At 42.7% G+C, this 20,007-nt stretch overlaps 1 protein-coding gene across 1 annotated transcript in view; it reads left to right on the top strand.

Moving 5' to 3' along the window:
* Nucleotides 1-20,007, top strand: part of Tnni3k (TNNI3 interacting kinase) — a 259,531-nt gene that overhangs the window by 209,438 nt on the left and 30,086 nt on the right. Inside the window, 2 exon segments of the mRNA XM_021157700.2 lie at nt 4,588-4,647; nt 9,238-9,407. Coding sequence (XP_021013359.1) covers nt 4,588-4,647; nt 9,238-9,407 — 230 coding nt within the window.

Genomic DNA, 20,007 nt, shown 5'->3' with positions numbered 1-20,007 from the left:
AAAAAAAAAAAAAAAAAGAGTTTTTTAGTGACATTTTCCAATTCAAGTCCCTGATCATGGCCCTTACACGTTGGGGATGGAGATGTATGTAGAGCCCTGCCTCTTCAAGTGTACGGACTGTGCACTGGCACAAAGCAATGAACAACTGAATGTGAAGATTGATGATTCATGTGGATGAGAGGCACGGCGTGTCACAGGCGAGGGGTGTGTTGGACTGCACAGGTTGAATGCACCAGATGGATGTGGTAAGCTGTACACAGGTTGGGTGTGGCCGGATGGGAATCTGTAGGAGGAAGAGTAGGTCAGGGATCACCCGACAGGTTGCTCTGTGTCTTGGGGAAGACTGCTGAGGACATGGCTTTTCACTTATGCCAATGAGATGGGCTGTGATTACAAGCTTTCACGAGAAGCACTGCTTCATCTGAGGTGCATGCTCACATGATTACCTTGTCTGCTGCTGTCTGGATCATGCTTTTAGAAAGCTGCACTAAGAGAAGAATATTTTAGTAAAGTCAGCAGGACAAGATGTGGCTCTGACAGCAGAGAGATAGGTTGAGGATGAAATTTTTATTTTAATGATATAATTTGACTTGACAAAAGTGAACTCAAACCTATCCAGGAGACAATGATCAATCTACAAGAATAAATAAGACACTGCTCACCTTCAAAATACCTTGTAGCTAGAGGTATTCATATGGATTCACCCAGTTCTGAGAGAGACTAAAATGAATCTAGCAAAAGATGGAGAGCTATTTTATGGAATCACTTACATTCCAAAAGGATGTGTTTTATTAGTTGGAGCTGCAGAGTGTGAAGGTTTTCTCTTAGGCAGACAATTCTACTGTGAGATAATATTCAGAACAAGGCCTTATGATCCATAAATGTGACCTCACTAGGCAACAGAGAATATAGCCTGTGTGTATGTGGTTCAGGGCTTAGGTAGTTCACACAGGATCCTGGAGTCACCTCCCCTAGCATCCCTTTGATTTTGACTGCCTGCTTGTGACAAGCAGGGTTCCAGTATGACCCATGAGATCCTTGCCCATTATACATGTATGTATCACCCCTCTGCAGGGGAATGCACAGAACATGTAGAGACAAGGAGCTGTTCTATCTCTGGTTTTCTTCTGTCTTATCCTAGAGGAAGGTTGTCCTGTGGGGACTATCCTCTCAGGTATAACACAGAGGAATCAGTCAGAGACATGAGCCCATGCTGGCAAGGAGAAAACCACACATCCAGTTTGTGAGCTACCTACATCGAGCACCTTGATTTCAGTGTGATGAGACTCAAGAAAGAGCCAATTAATCTGTGCTGGGCTCATGACCCATAGAAACAACAAGGTAAAACAATGTCTAAAACATACAGTTTGCTAGAGACTCCTAAATCTGGGGTCATTTGTTATACAGTAATGGGCCTTTTATTGCAATGGTTCTGAATTCTGGCCTCTTAATTCTGATTACTCAAACTATAGGAATTTGAATTTCTGTGATGCATTTGGGATATCTAGCCTCAGAATAAATGTTATTACTAAAAAGAGAACAAAGGTTAAGACTTCCTTTGTGTCCTTGACTTGTGGTTCTACATGGTTTGCTCCAGGATCTTCTTTAAAATTTCCCCGTGCTTGCAATGATTATCAGTGGGCAGGTTGATCATGGAGGCTGTAGATTAACTTTGAAGGAGAATCTTTATAACTTCACAGTACACTAGATGCAAACACAGGAAAGAAAGAAGTCACAGGTCGTCTGTGGCTTAGGATCTTAGTAAGTAAACACTGTTGTTATTAACTGAACCAGAAAGGTTAGAGTTCACGTTGTGCTCCATTTTGGCCCTGATTTGGGCCTTGAGGACAATCTGAGCCTGGCTCGAGTTTTGAGAACTTTCTCAGTCACTTCCTTATCAGGGTGACTCAGCAAGACCTGTTTGGCCCTGCCTCTGCCCTGTCATTGCTGACATAGAGCTTTGCCATTGGCCCTGTCAGTCACTCCATATGCTCTGTCACCCTTCCCCAGCTCCTACATCATCTTACCCCACCAAAAATCTCCCTCCCTATGTTCCAAACATAGAGGCTGATGCCATAAAGTTGAGTTCCTGCTTTGACAAGACTCCTGGCTCGGTGTGTTTCTTTTGAGCTGTGGACACTCGCCATCCTGCTCAGCCCCAGAGAGGCCCAGGAGGGACATGGACCACTCTCCTCTCTCCTGGTCCTATGGGCAAGGAGCTGGCAAGTTCATAGCTGGAGAGAAGTGAACCAGAGGTAGAGAGCTGGCACCTGTTTATAGACAAGAGGCTGAGAGGCTGAGTTTATAAACAAACTGACTCAAAATAAAATCATTCTGGGACAACTGAAAATGTAGAGGGAAGGAAGAAAACCAAAGAGCCAATGGCAGAGACAGGGAAAGGTTCAGAGTCAACCAAAAAGACATCTTAGGGACAAAGGAGTGTGCTTAATGCCATGAAAAGTAAGAGGAACAATGAAATATAATATTGAGCTGACCAAAGAGGAGGTATTTGTTCTCCTCTCAAGGAAGATGTTGGCAGAGAAAGTGTGATTGGTGTGAAGGTGTGGGGGTGTTCAAAGACAGAAGGATTAGTCAACTTTTAGGGCATCTTGTGGGTAAAAGTGAGCAAGCCGATGATGAGCAGGGTGGATCCTTGAGCGTCCACATACTAGTTTTATTTTGTTGCTGATTTTTAAATGGGGAAAAACATTGTGCATCTGTAGGCCAGTGGGATGAACACTGTCAAGTAAAGCACACAGTGGAGAGAATTGCTGGCAGAACACGCACACACACCACAGAACACACACATACGGGACAGAGCTAGCTGCAGGTAAAGGTAGGCAAGTCCATCTATCCTCGGGAACAAAAGGGATGAAGGCTATGTGTGGGGAGGAACAGGTGAGTAGAGCGATGCCATCCTGGGAACTACAGAACTAGAAGAGTTTGCACGATGTGACAAAGCATAGGCCAGACTTAAGAGGCTTGCTCAGCAGTGCAAGAGGCCAGCTGCGGTGAATGAGGTCTTAAGATGAGGCTGGCGTCATTTTGAGGAGAATTCAAAGACAAGAAAGGATAAGGAAATTGGGCTTTGTGGGTGAGAATGGTAACAGGAGTGACCAACCAACCGTGGTGAAATATAAGACAAAGAAAGGGATGAGTAAAGCTGGTAAGATACAGGAAGTGGAGAGTTAGATGATGCTATGGTGCCTGAGGACCTATGGAAAGTGTCTCAATGAGAAGGCTTTGTTTTTCCTGATAAGACGACTCGGGAGAACCAGGTATTCAGAGTGTTAGAACTAAAATTCTACAAGTGAGGCACACAAAGGAAGAGACTTGGCATAGACTGAGTAATGTCGGAGGAGGATGGGGAACACGGAAGAACCTCATAGACCTGTTTATGAGACTCGGATAGGACCCAAGAGAGAGTGCCCATGTCAACGGAGAGGGAAAACTCACTAGGGAGAAGGAGACAAGGGGCCTGTAGGCCAGGGTGCTAGGACTTTCAATATGTACAGTAAAGGAACTGAGCATGCAGAGCCTGACTGTAAACCAGTCGTTAAAACACCAAAGAACAGACTGTGTGGAAGAGGTGATAACATGGTGTGCTAAAGGGAGAAACCCTTACAGGCAGCAGCAAGGAAGACACAGCTGCTCACCCACCAACTCAGAGGAGCAGGACTGAGCTCTCCAGCGACGCTCCCATTTGTGCAGGCTCCGGAGCCAACAGTGTCCTCGGGGGAGGAATAGATAGAGAGGGAGAAATTGTTCTGCTACGGTTCTAAATTAGCTGGCTGCTGAGCCCGCACGTTCAATGGGCCTCTCCCCCTCCTGGCAGTGAAACTTTCATAAAAGGAGACGTGGCAGGGTGCAGAGTCCTTAGTATCTGACACAAGGAAACATATTATTTCTTTAAAAGAGACCAACGTTTTCCAAGATTTCAAGAATTTTTTCCTGTATTTCCTCATTTATTTTTATATCCCCTGTGACTTGAACAAGGCTTGAAATATACAACGGACACAATAACCACTTAACCAAACTTATATGGCATTGCAGTTCCTAATAACCAATATCTTCGGTGGCAAGTTTTGAAGCTAAAGCTCTAAATCTGAAAGTAGGGCAGAGTTGAGAGGTCCTTAGTCTGGCCTTGGCTGTCAATAAGAGATGTCATTCCAGAATTGAAGCTGACTACAAAGTGAGGGCCAGGGGTTCTTCCTGGGATGCCCACACCACACTGTAAGGCATCGAGTTGGTTAACAGTTCTCAGCATTCACTTTTATTCTTCTGTTTTGAAGAAGAAACCCTGTCATTTAAAAACATGCAAAGCTAATTAAAGATTTTCCACTATTTCATTATCTGAATGTAGTTCCAAATTCTGAGTTAAAACTCTTATCACAGAAAGACTCAACATCCCTCCATGAACAGTAAATGAACATTCAATTAGCCCTTCAATACAAGTGCATTTTAAATAAAAATATACTTTATTGCTAATCTCATTCTTTACAAATGCAAATACTCAATTTCTCAAACCCAAAGCGTTTCCTTTCTTTTATTCTTAAGGGAGAAAAATAGTCCTTTCTTGTTTTACAGGGAAGACCCGAGTTCTCTGAAGTCGTTAGGAAACTGGAGGAGTGCCTGTGTAACGTGGAGGTAAGAGTCTCACCCTCTGAAGCATCTATGTAGAAGCTCACAACTGCCAAGACATCACAGGTACATGAGGGTCAGACTTGGTCTTAGAAGCTCTGACATGCCAATTACATATACAAATGAAATGAAACAATTCAAGCTGGGTCAATGGGAAGAAGGGTCCAGCAACACCTGCACACAGACACAAAGAAGTCCAGGTTTAACCACAAGTCAAGAAGTATCCACAACTAAACAGTCCCGGGCATGGTAAGGTCCTGGCTGTCATCCCTGTGAGGTTCCTGGGTAATTTCTTAAAGTACATTTCCTCAAGGGTTTGGTAGACAAAGGAAATGGTATGAGAGTCTCTACAATATCCCTGCTAGGGAGGTTACAAAGGCAGTCAGGGAACTAAGTGACATGGCGCTTGAAGACAAGAACTGACTGTGTACTGCATTGCTACGTAGCTGACCAATGATGCCCCTAGGAAAAGCAGACTGCTGCTTCTCTAGGGGCAGAAGCAAATTCATATCAAATTTTGGTGGTTACAAAAATAATCAGGCCAGAGAATGTTTGCAGTCATGCCAAGCTTAAAAATCGGTAAGTTTTAAAAAATGAAAAGATTAAAAGAATGGGGGCTGGAGAAGAGTATCTAAGAGTGTCTATGACTCTATCAGAGACCTAGAATCTAGATCCCAACACCTGTGTCTGGCAGTTCACAATTTTCCATAATTCTTGGCCTCTATGGGCACACACACACATACACACACACACCACCACACAGTGTGTGTGTACATGGGAGTGTCTATTTATTTATTTATTACAAATAAATAAATAAAACAAATATTTAAGATTTGTAAGTATAAGAAGCATATTGGAAGGTAAATATTTAATCTTTTTTTTTCTACAAATTTGTACAGAAGCAGTGAGCCTGCTAGAAAGCTATTGTCCATTTGTGTTCAATACAGAAGAAAGACACTATCTGAAAAAATGCACAAATCCACTGGAAGGCAGAGCCTTTACAGGACACCAAGTGATTGATGCTGAAAATCAGGCTAATGGGAAAAATTACCTTAACATCAAGGAGATGTTTGCTTTAATTTTCTCAATAATTGCCTTAATTTGCTATATGCCTGATCATGAAATAGCATTTAAAAATAGGCAAAGGAGCTAAAACAGGAGCACCCATCCAGAAATAATATCTTTCAAACGCACGGGAAAATATAGGGACCACACACAAGACTGTGGTCCATACGCATGCAGAGGGAAGGGGCAGAGGCCATGAGCCTGCACAACAAATCAGAAAGAGAATCCTTCAGAAACATTTCCTTCCTACAACAAATCCCATCTCGGCATTCCTGAAACCCACTCTATTGGGAAATACTTCCAGGCTTGCAGGCCCCAGTCATTCTGTCTGCTTCTTCACAGAAACTTCTGGAGAGGAAGCCTTTCACTAAAAGGGGGCATTCTTCTGACTTAAATCCTCCCCTCCCTTCCTTTTGGTATGGAAAGTTACGGATATGGGGAGATTAGCTGCTCCTTGGTGTGAGACTTGAGGACTGACTCCTGATAAGGGCATCTTCTAGAGGTCTTGGCTGTTACAAGACACCTTCAGGTCTGAGCTCCAAGAATCCTCCCATGTCACTCACAGACTTTAACCAGACAAGGCTGTTCCTATCCTGGGACAGGATTAGATGGGGATAGGAAGTACCCCATGTGCTGGCTAGTCTTATGTCAATTGGATACACAAACTAGAGTCACTGAAAGAAACCTAAATTGAGAACATTCCTCCAGAAGATCTAGCTGTAAGTCATTTTCTTAATTAGTGATTGATGGGAGAGAGGGGTCAAGCCCATTGTGAGTGGTGCCATCCCTGGGCTGCTTGTCCTACCATCTACATAAAGCAGGCAGGGTGAGCAAGGCAGGAGTAGCTAGCCAGTAAGCAGCACCCCTCTGTGGCCTCGGCATCAGTTTCTGCCTCCAAGTTTCTGCCCTGATTTCCCTCAATAATAAACAGAATATGGAAGTCCAAGCCAAATATACTCTTTCCTTCTTAACTTACTATTTAGTCATAGTGTTTGACTGCAGCAATAGAGACCCTCACTAAGACAAGTTGGAACAAGAAGTGGCACATTGCTGTGACAGACCTGACCATGTTTTGGGGGAGGATTGTGGAAGAATGTTGGCTCTTTGGACTAGAAAAGATGTTGAGTATAAAGAGCTCAGTGAGATGTTCTATGGGAGTTCAGAAAAGAGAAAGAGAATCCCACATTGAGGTACTTATATTGGTGGGGTTTGATATTGCTTTAATTATATTGTGCCTGTGCCCTGGTTCTTCCTTCTTGAAGAAGGTACTTAGTTTAATTTCAATTTTTAAAGGAACCCAATATTGAAAGACTTTGAACTTTTAAAAGGGATTTTTGGATTTTTAGAGAGATTGGATTTTTTTTAAGTGACTGAAATGTTACCGTGTTTGAATTACTAAAGACTGTGGGACTTTTAAAGTTATTCACATTTTTAATGTAAGGTTGTTGGGATAAATAAGAAAGGAAAGGTATGGCTTAGTAGTTATTTGTGTGTCAGGTTGTCATGGGATCAGCTGTGGTGGCTATTCTTATGGCAACTTGACACACAGACTTTTCAGTATTATCTGAAAAGAGGAAACCTACACTGAGAAAATGTCTCCATAAGATCCAGCTGTAGGGCATTTCCTTTACTAGTGATTGATGGGGGAGGGCCCGGCCCATTGTCAGTAGTTCCACTCCTGGACTGCTAGTCCTGGGTTCTATAAGAAAACAGGCTGAGCATCGAGGAGTAGCAAGCCAGTAAGAAGCACTCATTCATGGATGGCCTTTGAGTCATCTCCTGCCTCCAGATTTTTTCCAGGTTTGAGTTGCTGTTCTGACTTCCTTCCATGATGAACAACAATATGGAAGTGTGATCCAAATAAACCCTTTCCTCTCCAACTGGCTTTTTGGTCACTGAGCTGCATTGCAGGTATAGAAACCGTAAATAAGGCAACCCAGAAACAGGGATGATAGATGGAAGGATCTGGCAAACAAGCTTGTTTTGTCACACTAATCAAGACTTCTGGGACACTCTCACCTAAGAAGAGAAGACAAAGCACCTATATGCAAAGAGAGTTCATTGGATGGGTTACACTAATTAATGAGCCAGGCTCTGGGATCTCATATGGCTCTGTCCTCCCCGCTATCCAATTTCTTAGTCAGCCTGACACCAAGGTCAAGGGAGACCTGCTGGTCACACTGGTGATGTGACAATGTTTGAGAGGGTCAGAAAACATTTGAAGGCAAGAATCTATAATATCTTGGAAAATGAAATGACACCACGTGATGAACAAGAATAATTCTGAAAGGAATAACACACTGTTCTTCCCAAAGCCATAGAAACAATAGTAAAAGGATGAACAGGAGACATGGTCTCGAGGTCACATTGTTAGTGCTATAATAAGCTCAGAGGCAGATATAGCATGAGGAGGCTCTCCTATTGCAGAACAAAAGGTCTGACCATTCCTGCTCTGAGATGACCAAATAAAAAAGGACCCAATTGAACTCTAGGTCATTAAAAGAATAATGAAAACTGAAACTAGCATTGTAGTGAAGAGCAATCAGAAGGCTGAATAAGTTAAAATCCTATATTATGAGGAGCATTTGGAGAAACCAAGGATTTTTACCAAAAGTATGAGAAGATCCCATCAGGGTGAGCCCACAGGTTGCTTTCAAAAATCCAAAGGACTGCCAGTTAGCAAAGAGATTGATTTTGTTCTCTTGGGAAAAAAACACTTGCTAGATATTAAACCATGCTTCATCTTACAAAATGGATCTATTCTTACAAAAGTCAATATGATGGTTACTGTTGTCTCCTTGGTAAGATCTAAAGTCACCTGGGAAATGGATACCTGTGCACACCTGTGCCTGATTGTGTTGGTTGTCTTATGTTAATTGCTATGGGAGGATCCATTTTAACACTGGATGACACCATTCCTGGACTGAGATCCTAGTCTGTATAAAGTGGAGAGAATGATCTGAGCAGAATGTGTTATCCCTCTGTTCCCTGCCCATGGATGCAATCTCAGAGCTGCTTCAAGCTCATGCTGCCCTGAATTCCCCACCAAGATGGACTGTATCTTGAACTGTGAGCTAAAACAAACCTTTCTTCTCGCTTAAGTTGCTTTTGTCAGAGTATTTTATCAGAGCAACAAGAAAAGAAGCTAAGATGGTGTATAAATTTGTTTTACTTCAGGGAAATATTTCAGCTGCAATTGAAAGGATCTCTGCCATGAGTGAATCTTATCACCTTAATGAGGAATGTGGTTGTCGATCTTTTGACCATGAAATGAGAATCATCTGAATAACGTTTTGTTCATTTAACTTGGGTTTACTGTGTTTGGGGAAGATACGAATAAGAATAACACCAGCTTCAAAATAGAAATGGGAGAAAAAGTAGATGAAGCTGAGCAGATCTCACAGCCAGAGGTTGAGGGGAGGAGAAGAAGCAAGTGTAGATGAAGGTGAACTAGGAGCCATCAAAAGAAAGCTGCAGTTCAGTTGCCTGTTGGAGTTAGTAAACAAGGCCTTCCATGCCGTCCCCATGCAGCTCATGTCTCCCGCATCAAGTAACAGCAGTGGCTCTCTGTCACCTTCCTCTTCTTCTGATTGCCTACTGAGCCGAGGAGGGCCTGGTCGGAGCCATGTGGCAGCTTTACGGAGTCGTTTTGAATTGGAATACGCCCTAAATGCAAGGTCCTACACTGGGTGGCCTCAAAGGTAAGTGTGGATGTCAGCAAGGGTCTTGCTGTAAATTCAGACTTCGGTGCCAGATCTGGACAGTCACCTACATGATGCTGTCTGGTGGAGCCTGAACATCCCTCTGGAAAACACTGGCCAAGAGTTTAGATTCCATTTTCATTATACTGTGAACAAAAACCTAAACTTTCATCCTTGGCTAGTTTAGGTTCTTCTGCAAGTTGTCAGTAACAGCAGAGCTCTGGCACCAGAGAGACATCTGCTAAGATCTAAAGTGATGAAGCATTATAAATTATTGAATATATTTTAGGGTGGTCTTGTGGAATTCAAGGAAGAATTCCACAGATCAGCCTGGAGTCAGTTCTGGTAATGGAGACCAGACATTCAGAGCAGCACCCATCTTCCTATCTCAACAATTCCACTCCTGGATATAGCCCACAAAACTGAAAGCAGACATACGAACAATCCCCATACACATGTGTTGATGGAAATCTTGTTCATAATGGCCATGAATGGAAACAACTCAAGTGTCTGCCAAAAGATGGATAGACAGCATGTTAGAGGTACCATGTACTACAGAGTTATTCAGCTATAAAAAGGGGTGCTATTTCAGCAGTGAGCAGTGGACAGAGACAGGCTGACCCATTGCACAGAATCCAGATCTGCTACTGTAGCCGAGTCCAAGAATTCGCCACTCAGAAACTGACACAGAGCAAGAGGCACAGCATCATGTGGGGCAAGGGGAATTGGATGGAAGAGCTTGGCTTCTTGACACAGTAGGGAGACAACCGCACAGCCTGGTGTGGGTCTTAAAGCAGCTTCCTTGCATTTTCTCAGCGGCGTCTTCTCCACTCGCTGTCCTTTGTGGTGTAGGACTATGGCTTCTTTTCCTTCCTGCATATTTCTCTGAACATCTTAGTCCCTGTTTACAGTGTCAGTGAACAGAAGGTCAGTTTGTTTATTGCCCCAACCCTAGCAAACAGAGTCTTAATTATTTGAGATCCATGATATAGATAAATGCTCTATCTATATCATGATATAGATAATGCTGAAGCACTTATTGAAAATGTACAAGGAGCCCAGAGAAGAATAGTGTCATTTTATGCATTGCTACATTCAACTATCTTGCAGTTTGGCTGACATAGGGGTGTTAAGTAAAAAGTATTTGTACAGCAGATAAAAAATGGAAATGGAATAAATTGGCTTGATATATGGTAATCATTATGAATTTACAGTGGAGTCAGTGAACAGGCTCTGACTATTCCTTCCAATGTTCTATTCAAATATCTGCCACCATGGAACACCTGTGAAATGCAGGACACTCTTTTAAATGCTGTCTAAATAGTTGTGTAATTAAGCTTTGAGAGGCAGACCTTTCCGTTATTTAAGATGAAGAATGGACTCAGAAAGTATAAGCAATTCTCCTGAGAGATCAAGTAGGTGGCCCGGCTGGATTCCCATGGGGGCCTCTGCTGTGCTTTCTAAATTCCCCCGGCACAGGAGGCAGCAGGATCCAGAAGCTCATTGTGTTTTGCCAATGCTGTGTTTTCTGGACTTGTCCCAGTTTGTTCTGGAAGATGATCAAGGAATGGATTCAAGCATTCCTCACAATCCTGCATTTTCAGCTTGTTTTCTAAAGGCTGTAGAAGGGAGTCAGTCCTTAAAGTGAAAGAGCCCAAGGATGTAGGAACTGGGGCTACCTGCCTAGAGTGGTTCCCAACTTTGCATGTTAAAATCATCTGGGAAACTCAGAAAGGACCAGTGTCCAGGGCCAATGAGAGCTCATCATGGTGACACCTTGAAGGTTGTGAGTAACTGCAACACAGCAAAGCAGGTAAAACTGAAAGAAAGACATGGTGCTAACCTGCTGGTCTCTCTGTGGGAGGAGATTCAAGTTCTGGCACAAGTGGAAGAGACCTTGCCAATATCCGATTTTGACCAAGGATGCTCTAAAGGATGAGTATTTGTGCCACTTCAGTCTCTGGGCCTGTGAGCACTGAGCCTCAAAGCTAACTTACCCAATTACACAGGAAAGTGTAATTTTGCATGGGTGCCACCATGACTTTGAAAAATGTGGGCAAGGCTTCGGCTGTGCTTCCCCACTAATGTAGAGACTTGGGCTCCTCAACCATGCTGTGGTGTCAACATCCAGAAGATTGAAATTTAAAAACTCTTGGCTTAGTATAGGTTTCCGTTGTTTGTATGTATACTTATCTTTAGTTATGGTTAACATTTTTTTCCTATATAAAAGAATTTTTCAAGGTAGAAAGTTGTCAGGTATTTCCTCCATGAAAAAGAGGAAATAGCTAATTCAGTACAAAAATCACAAATTGAGTAAAATCTGAGATTAAGGAAACCATTCTTGAAGTTCTGCGTCTTTTAAAATATTTTGTGTCCAGATATATTTAGAAACTCGGCATGTGGCACTTCTCCTCCCACAGGGTCTGAAATCTCCCATCTTGTGCATGGATTACATCATGTTAAATTTAGAAATGACAAAGTGATGAACAACCTTTCAGATGCGAAAACCAATTAGGGTTTGCGTGGGGCTCAGCTCTGAGAATAGTGTGTGACCCAGTTAGCTGTCCAGGAGAAGACACTGGGGATGTAGGATTCAAAGCTCTGAAACAGACACCCTTGGGATCAATCGCTAGCAATACAAGGACTCCTCTAAATAGCTTGCCTAGTGCCCTGGGAACATATTTCAACCTATACAATGTGAATGTAATGTACAAAATTCTCGATTCACACTTCATTTTCCTGGAATTATGGAACTGTGTGCTATGGTAGCTCAATGAATTGAAGACATAGGTCGGGTCCTCCACTCTAATCTTCCCTTCTGTTTGTCTATCTATAGAACTTTCTTTACCTTAACCTTTCCCCTGGTCAACTCATAGCTACTTTCACAATCCTCCCCAGGCTTTAAATGACCCTAAATTTTGTTCCTTGTCTCCACTCCATGTATACCTTTTATGTAGTCCTTAGTGCCAGCACTCGCTCTCTCTCTCTCTCTCTCTCTCTTTCTCTCTCTCTCTCTCTCTCTCTCTCTCTCTCTCTCTCTCTCNCTCTCTCTCTCTCTCTCTCTCTCTCTCTCTCTCTCTCTCTCACACACACACACACACACACACACACACACACACACACACACACACACACACGTAGGGTAGTAGAGAAACAGAACCTCAGTCCATACATCCAACTCTGACCTCTTTCAGCATTTCCTTCTTTAACTTCTCTCCTGCCCCACCTCTCCATGCACCTCCTGCCCTCTGCCAGCTTGAGTTTCTTCATGTAGTGCTTTGAAACCATCAGCAATTCTCTATCACCTCCAACAGAGGGAGGAATTTTATCCTGGATACTAATGCTATTAGCAAAATTACGTTTTTATCCTGCATCCCAGTGGTTTTGAACTGAGGGGTCTCATTCTCCTCATGTGTACACTTTAGATTACAAAACTTATGTGAAGAATTTATTGTAGTCTCAATGACTAAAGATACCACTAACTCCTTAGGCCAAAATGCTGGAATGTTTGGGATAATCTTACAAACTTCAAATTGACTCTTCACAAAATGCCCTGAAAAGATACACTGTAGATGTTCTAGAATAGATAGGATGCCCTATTGACACACAATGCTTAATCTGTCAGCCACTGCCCTCTGCCTGATTGGTTTTTATTGCCCACTCCTCATTCTTGTCAAAGCATGAATCAGCCACCCATACCTATTTCAGCAATCTTCATCATTGCAGCTTGAAGATGCCCTCCTTGAGGCTACCCCTCCCTGCCTGTGTTGCGCAGATGGCCACAGCCTGCCACCTTGTGCCATGATGGGTGCTTCTACCATTTCACCATCTCACTGTGTGCCTCAATCCCATTATGTCATAAATACTTTGAGATCAGACAATTCCTTTTTTCTGATCTTATTCTGATGTTCACAATATCTCATTTAAAACTTAACTCTATGGGGAACATATTAAACATTTTTTTATTTGTAACAAATTAAAACTATCCAGAATTGGGCTATGGATACCGTGGCCTCTGCTTTTCTGTCACAGTCAAGTCTGTTTTTGTCTAAAACATAAAAAGCACTAGGTGTTCCAGCATTTTCTCTACTCTGTACCCTCTGTCTCAGTCAATCAGATGCTGAGAAAAAGGTCCCTGACAAAAGTGACATAATCTATTCTGTCTTCCAGTTCCAGAGGGATATTGTGGTGGGGAAGCCATGACAGCAGGCAGAGTAGGCATAGCGGCAGGAGGCTGGCTGCTCAAATTGCATCCATACTCAGAAACTACAGCTATACAATAAATACAGGCTTAACACCTGCCTCCAGTGACTCAGTTTCTCCAGCAAGGCTCCACCTCCTAAAGTTCTCACAATCTTCCCAAACAGTGCCACCACCTGGGGACCACATGTTCAAACATGTGAGCCTGGGAAGGGGCCTTCTTTCTGACAAGCAGCAATACTGTCCTATTAGGACAGTATCACTACCAGTTGCCACTTCTAATGTGAGAGGGGAACCTGCTGTAAGAACAGACAGGGTGTGGTTGACTACAAACTGGCCATTCTCTTCTCCTCTCTCTCTTTTCAGCTAAGAAAAGACATCCCCCTCCCCAAATGACCCACGGCAGCTATTTTTTCCTAACCTTAAGGCTCTTCAATTTACATAGGTCCAGTTTAGGTGTCTTCTATTCCTTTGATATTTTTTTCTATCCATGTCCAAGCCAATGATCTTACTTCTTAAGAGGTAATGATGGTATTAGGAGTCCTGCTACCTGCTAAGACCAGTTCCGTCTTTGTTACTCCCTTCTTCTTTTAGCTGTTACTATTCCCCATTAATTTTATAAACAGTTTATATTTTTTTTCTACCACAAAAAAAAAGAGTTTTTATAAACCCATAGACTCACATGGGAAGATCTGATGTCGTTACCGTAGTGAGTCTTCTTCACTACCCACTTAGTAATTCTTTTGCATTTATGTAGATGAACTTTCATATAATCCACAAAGAGTTTATCATGATCTCCAGATCTCCCACTGTGTAGTTGCAGGGAGCGAACCTGGGTCATCTTGAAAAGCAGTATGGACTTTCACCACTGGCACCTTTTAGTTTTGCCATAGATTTTAAGATTCCACGTTTAGATATTGCTCTGTGAAGCTGTGATCTCTTTATACCTAGCCAGAGTTACCTTTTTCATTATCATGGCTCTGACCTGTCACCTCTCTCTCCTAGTCCTGGTTTTTCTCTCTTCAAATGCATTTTAAAATTTTCCTTCAGCCTAATAGAGATATAAATCCAGATCAATGAAGATTCTTCTCTCTCTCTCTCTCTGTCTCCCTCCCTCCCTCCCTCCCTCCCTCCCTCCCCTCTCCCTCTCTCTCTCCTCTGTGGGTGCAGGAGTTCATTTCCTTGCACATTTAAAATTCTGTTGCACACACTGGCAGGTTCCCTATGAATATTAACATTTTACCTGTGAATCTTATTATCCATGTTTTGTTCACAGTTTTCGCTTCCTAACTGATCTGAAAGTCTTTCCTGGGTTTTTGTATCTTACTCCAGTGATACTGGGCATGGTGCACTTTTATTACCCTTACCTGATATTTGCTGGCTTCCCAAAGCCACAGTTTGGTAGATTTCAGAACTTCTGTATGATTCACAGCCTCTAGGTAGCCTTGTTCTACCTTAACCTTATGCTCTTTGGAAAACTTCACTAGCTGCATATCACCTAGTGTATTTAAAGTGTCTAATCAGAACATCCATGCCAATAGTGTATGAATGTACACCGAGACGTGTGTGCTAGCAAAGTGTGTAGCTACAAAGGTCTGTGAGTAAAGCAGTGTGTTTATGTGTGTCCTGGTGGGGAAGGCACACTTCCACCTTTTACATCTCTGCTACAGATTAGGTAACTTCTTTTGCATTTATCTTATTAATTCTCTGATTCTCTTTGTTTTGCTGTCTGTTTCCAACTCAATTTCTTCCTGACTTCTTTCCTTTGTATTTGTTGTTGTTTGAAACTTCTTCAGGCCAGTTTTGAAAGTCTCTTTGCCTTCCATATAAGCTTACCTTTTCCTTTAAAACATTTATGTTATGATTTCCACTAGGTTTCCCATCTTCGGTCTTTAAGCTCTGATCACATGGCTGTTCCTATGGATTCTTGCCTTTCCTGCTGCCCTGTCCCTTCTTCTTAGTTCTTGGTTCCCTTATGAGCTTATATTCCGTGGGCCTGTAAAGCCATGGAAAGAATGTATGTATGTATGTATATACCATGGGCTAGACTTCTTTTTATTTTCTTTACATGTTATCTGTTGCTCAGTTTGAAGTGGGCACTCATGTCTGACATCTCTTGCGTAGAGCAGATTTTATTTTTCCCATTTTCTTAAACTTGGTTATCTCTTTAAGATTGTTAAACATTTTAAATGTTTTTATTTTTTATGTGCATGTGTATGTACATCTTTTTGAGTATTTAACATGTATGAGCAGGTTCCTGAAGAAGCCAAAAAAACAAAAACAAAAATGAACAAACAAAAAACCAACAGGCATTGGGACCCTGGAGCTAGAGTTAAAGTTGCCTATAAGCTGCTCAACCTGGGTGCTGGGAATTTAGTTCAAGCCCTCTGGAAGAGCAATATTGCTGAGCCATTTCTCTAGCTCCAAGACTGTAGCTTTTTAAAGGTGTTTATCACCTGACCTCCTACTTTGTTTGGGTTAATGTATCTGCCACACACACTGCCTTCTAAAGTTCTACTTAAAGGCCAACAATAAACTTCATGACACGTATATCTGTGTGGAATGAGGGCCTAAGCCAATCACTTGATTTTTGTTCACACCTACCTAGATTATAAGCATATTGCGTTCATAAGCATCTCTCCTCTTTTTATACTGTGTTCCTTAGGAGAGTGTCCAGCATAAGTATAAATGCCTATTATAGCATGGGCAAGTGAGCATTGCAAGCTGCCATCAAGATAATGCTATCTAATTCTAATATCAATGTTTCGAAGTAATGCTCCCTGAACGCTCCCACTCTTTAAGGAAAGCAAATTGAAATGGGCAGTTTTAAATAATGGATACAAAACTACTAAACGGTGGAAAATATAAGTTCATGATTGAACCCAGGCCTATCTGGCAGTGATTCTACTGTGTGTTAAGACTAAACTTCAACCTTGCTAGCTTGAAGCACAGGGTTTCTCTGTGTAGTCCTAGATGTCCTGGAACTCACTCTGTAGACCAGGCTGGCCTCGAACTCAGAAACCCACCTGCCTCTGCCTCCCAAGTGCTAGGATTAAAGGTGTGTGCCACTGCTGCCAGCTTTGAAATTCTTGTAAGATGCAGATGGACCAGGAGACCCCACGAGGAGCTGTCCGCGGTGCTGAACGGTCTCCCACCGAAGAGTGACAAATTCAATACAGCCTTAGACACCAGGTCTACATCTCTTCTGCTCACAGAGAAATTCTCCTACTGACACTGGCCACCTTGCTTCATTTTACCTCCTAGGGACAGATTGTAATCAGCTGCCTATAGACCCAAAGCTCCACACACCAGGACTAACTCAGCCCTCACCATTGTCTTCAATCATTTCCCTCCAAATCAGCCACCGTGGATACCTGGAAAGGCAGCAAGCTCTAATCAGAACATATAACAAGAGTTACTTCCTTCTAGGAATTTTACAACCAGAAGTGCACACATGAGCCAGTTTAGAAGATAACTCTACTGTAATGCAATTTCTTTAGGTTTCGTCAAGCTATATTCCTTTCCATATTGATTAAGTGTGTTCTGCATTATAGCAATCAGTTTGCAGAACTCACAACCTCTGGACTTAACTCAACAACAATATTGAGGCTGACACTCAGTGCAAGAAAAACAAACAAACAAACAAACAAACAAACAAAACGACTTGCTAGTAATGAGGAAATGGAGTCACTGTCCTCTCTCATTCATAGATACAATGTGGGTTCAGTACCTAAACCTGACGTTACACACAAATCACTATGAGGTTCACAAATCTGAGAAAATGATTTTTAAAAAGATGGCATCATTGGTTTTCCAACGTAGTTATTAGCTTACTCCAAGATGGCTGATTGAATGCATAGCTAATGAGTTTTTTATCAAAGCTCACTGCTTATTTAAGCATCTCATTAGCACCTTTCCCGTCCTTCGGCCAGGCCCTCTGTGCTGAGAGGAAGGACTGTCTGTATGTGCCTCTGTTAAGCCCCTTTGTCACTATGGTATAATGAGGAGAGTAAGATGTCACTTGCCTAAATCTAGGGGCCAGGCAATTTTTCCCAGATATTTGTCATCTCTGGAGTATATAATTTTTATGACCCTCACTTGCTCAAGGTCATTCACTCAGCTCATTAAGGGTCTGAAGTGAAAAAAATATAATGGCGAGGAAGAGAAGCCAGAATCTAAGCAGGTGCCAGCATATCTGTCAGCTGCCCCTTTTATCTTTTTTCTTTTTAAGTTCAAATATTTTTTCAGTTGTCCATGAATTTTCCTAATTAATAGAAGCAGAAAAGCTTTTGGTGTTCATGGGGTGTGGGGCTAAGAAGGAAGCCTATAGCCATGGGTGCTAGTGTTGTCTGGGTTTGGGTTACCTCCTTGCTATGAGCCTGGTGTCATATAAAGTACATGAAAGATGGGAGCTGGTTCAGCAATGTGAGGATCTGAAGTGTATCCTCAGAGTTCATGTAAAACCAGAAGCTACAGTGTATATCTGCAAGACCTGGGCTCCTAGGACAGTAAGTGGAGACAGGAGAATCTCGCTACGTGGGCAGGCCAGCCAGCCTGCTACCTGCAACTGCTAACTGCAGACAACAAAGGACACTGTCTCAAGCAAAGTATAAATGGGAAACCAAAATCGAGGCTGTCCTCTGACCTCCACATAGTCACCATGGTACATGCACAATGCCATCTCTACACACAAAGACACACACAGAGAAAGACATACACAAAAGCGCACCCAAGGGCACACACGCACAAAACAAAAGTTAAAGGAAGTAGATGTTAAAATTATTTCCATGAAGGTTCAAAAATCTAGAATATTCATCGGTATTGCAAAAGCCACTTAATATTTTTTTATAAAAATTCTTTATTCAGCACAGCCCCTGGTATCACACCTGTAAAGCAACACAGTGGCATTTGCCAACAATTCCCAGATTCGGAAGTGAAATAAAGATCCCACTGTGCCAAGGGCTGCCCTCAGACCTCAGGGATTCTGCTTTCTTATCATTCCACAGAATCAGTGGGAGGAGGGGGGGGGGGCTGCAGGACTCCCTCCCCTGGTGAGAACCCTAAACAGCACTGTTAGCCTCGCTTATAAGTTGGCTTGCTCACTGGCGCCATCTGGCCCTCAGTGGTGGCGCTGCAGGGAGTGCAGCAGCGAGAGATTGGAGAAATCCCCCCTAACAAAGGCATACAGCGTCAAAGTTAAGGAGTGAGGAAAAAATGTCAATCTGTCCCTGACTTTTAAAAGCCGCCCTTAGATTGAAACAACCTTTCTCTCTCTGTGAAAAATGTCAAAGAAAGAATATCAAACAAAATATTCTGTTCAGAAGAAGTGCTGGGAGAATGGGAAATTAATGAAAGGGGAGATAGAAGAAAACCCTGTGCCTGTGTAAAATCGGTACTTCTTAAAGAGAAAGATTTAAGGACCAGGATTTATGCCACATATAAGGCATTGCATGAGACTGAGAAAGACTGAGAAAGTGACATATTTAGGTTACAACGGCTCAGTCGAGCAAGCGAGGGAAGATGTCTTCCTCAGCTGGGCGGCTCTGCCACCATTCTTCAGCTCTTCCTGTCCCATGGCAAGCTTGTTAGCAGCCTGAAAGGGCCTCCCTGGTAACCCGAAGGGCCTGTTCCTCCTGATGCATTTTGTAATACTAATTAACTAATTCCCAGCCACATAAAGGGAACCTGCGAAGATTCACCAGAGGCAAACTGCTAAGCAAATGATGACAGACTTCTCCATTTTCAATTAGACGGAGTGGCATATTGTGACAGCAACAAGTGGACCGGGCTTTCTAATGACAAGGGTTCTGTGAGGGTTCCATTCCTGGAAATGAAAAGGAAGCCTGGGCCACGTGTCTACCCTTGTGCACATCAAAGCAAAATTCTGCCTTTGGTTCTGTTTGTGTGCCACTGAATGTAAGATTTAATCCGAAATGCCGCCTTTTGAGACTGCTTCTGTTCTCTGGAAATGTCTGACAGGACGCGGCACAGGGACCAGAGAGAACAGCCAGCCTAATTAAACCGGTACAGGTAGCACTGTGCTCAGCCACTGCAGCCCTGACTCCAGCCAGCCCCACCCTGCAGCAACCGACTCCACTGTTTGTGTTACAGATCTCTTGCTCACATGGCAACTGTTGCTATGTTTGCAGTAATAAGTGGGTGATGCTAGTGTCTCAGTAATGACTGTGATACAAGAGCCATGATTTCCAAATGGGTTTTTGAAGCTGCTCACACAATGGCACTGCACAGAGTGACAGCTTTAATTTTCATAGATTCTCTTTCTTTTCACCTTTAGTATCTTCTGTATGGACCGAATCTAACCCCCGTAGAATAGCAAGAGTGACAGCTCTCTTCCTTTGGCTCACTGATATTTAAAAAGGATGTTTGTTATTCTAAAGGG

This window comes from Mus caroli, chromosome 3 (genome assembly GCF_900094665.2).
Source record: "Mus caroli chromosome 3, CAROLI_EIJ_v1.1, whole genome shotgun sequence".
NCBI classification, from domain to species: domain Eukaryota; kingdom Metazoa; phylum Chordata; class Mammalia; order Rodentia; family Muridae; genus Mus; species Mus caroli.
Note: the sequence above shows the minus strand (reverse complement) of the source record. Positions and strands in the feature narration are given on the sequence as shown.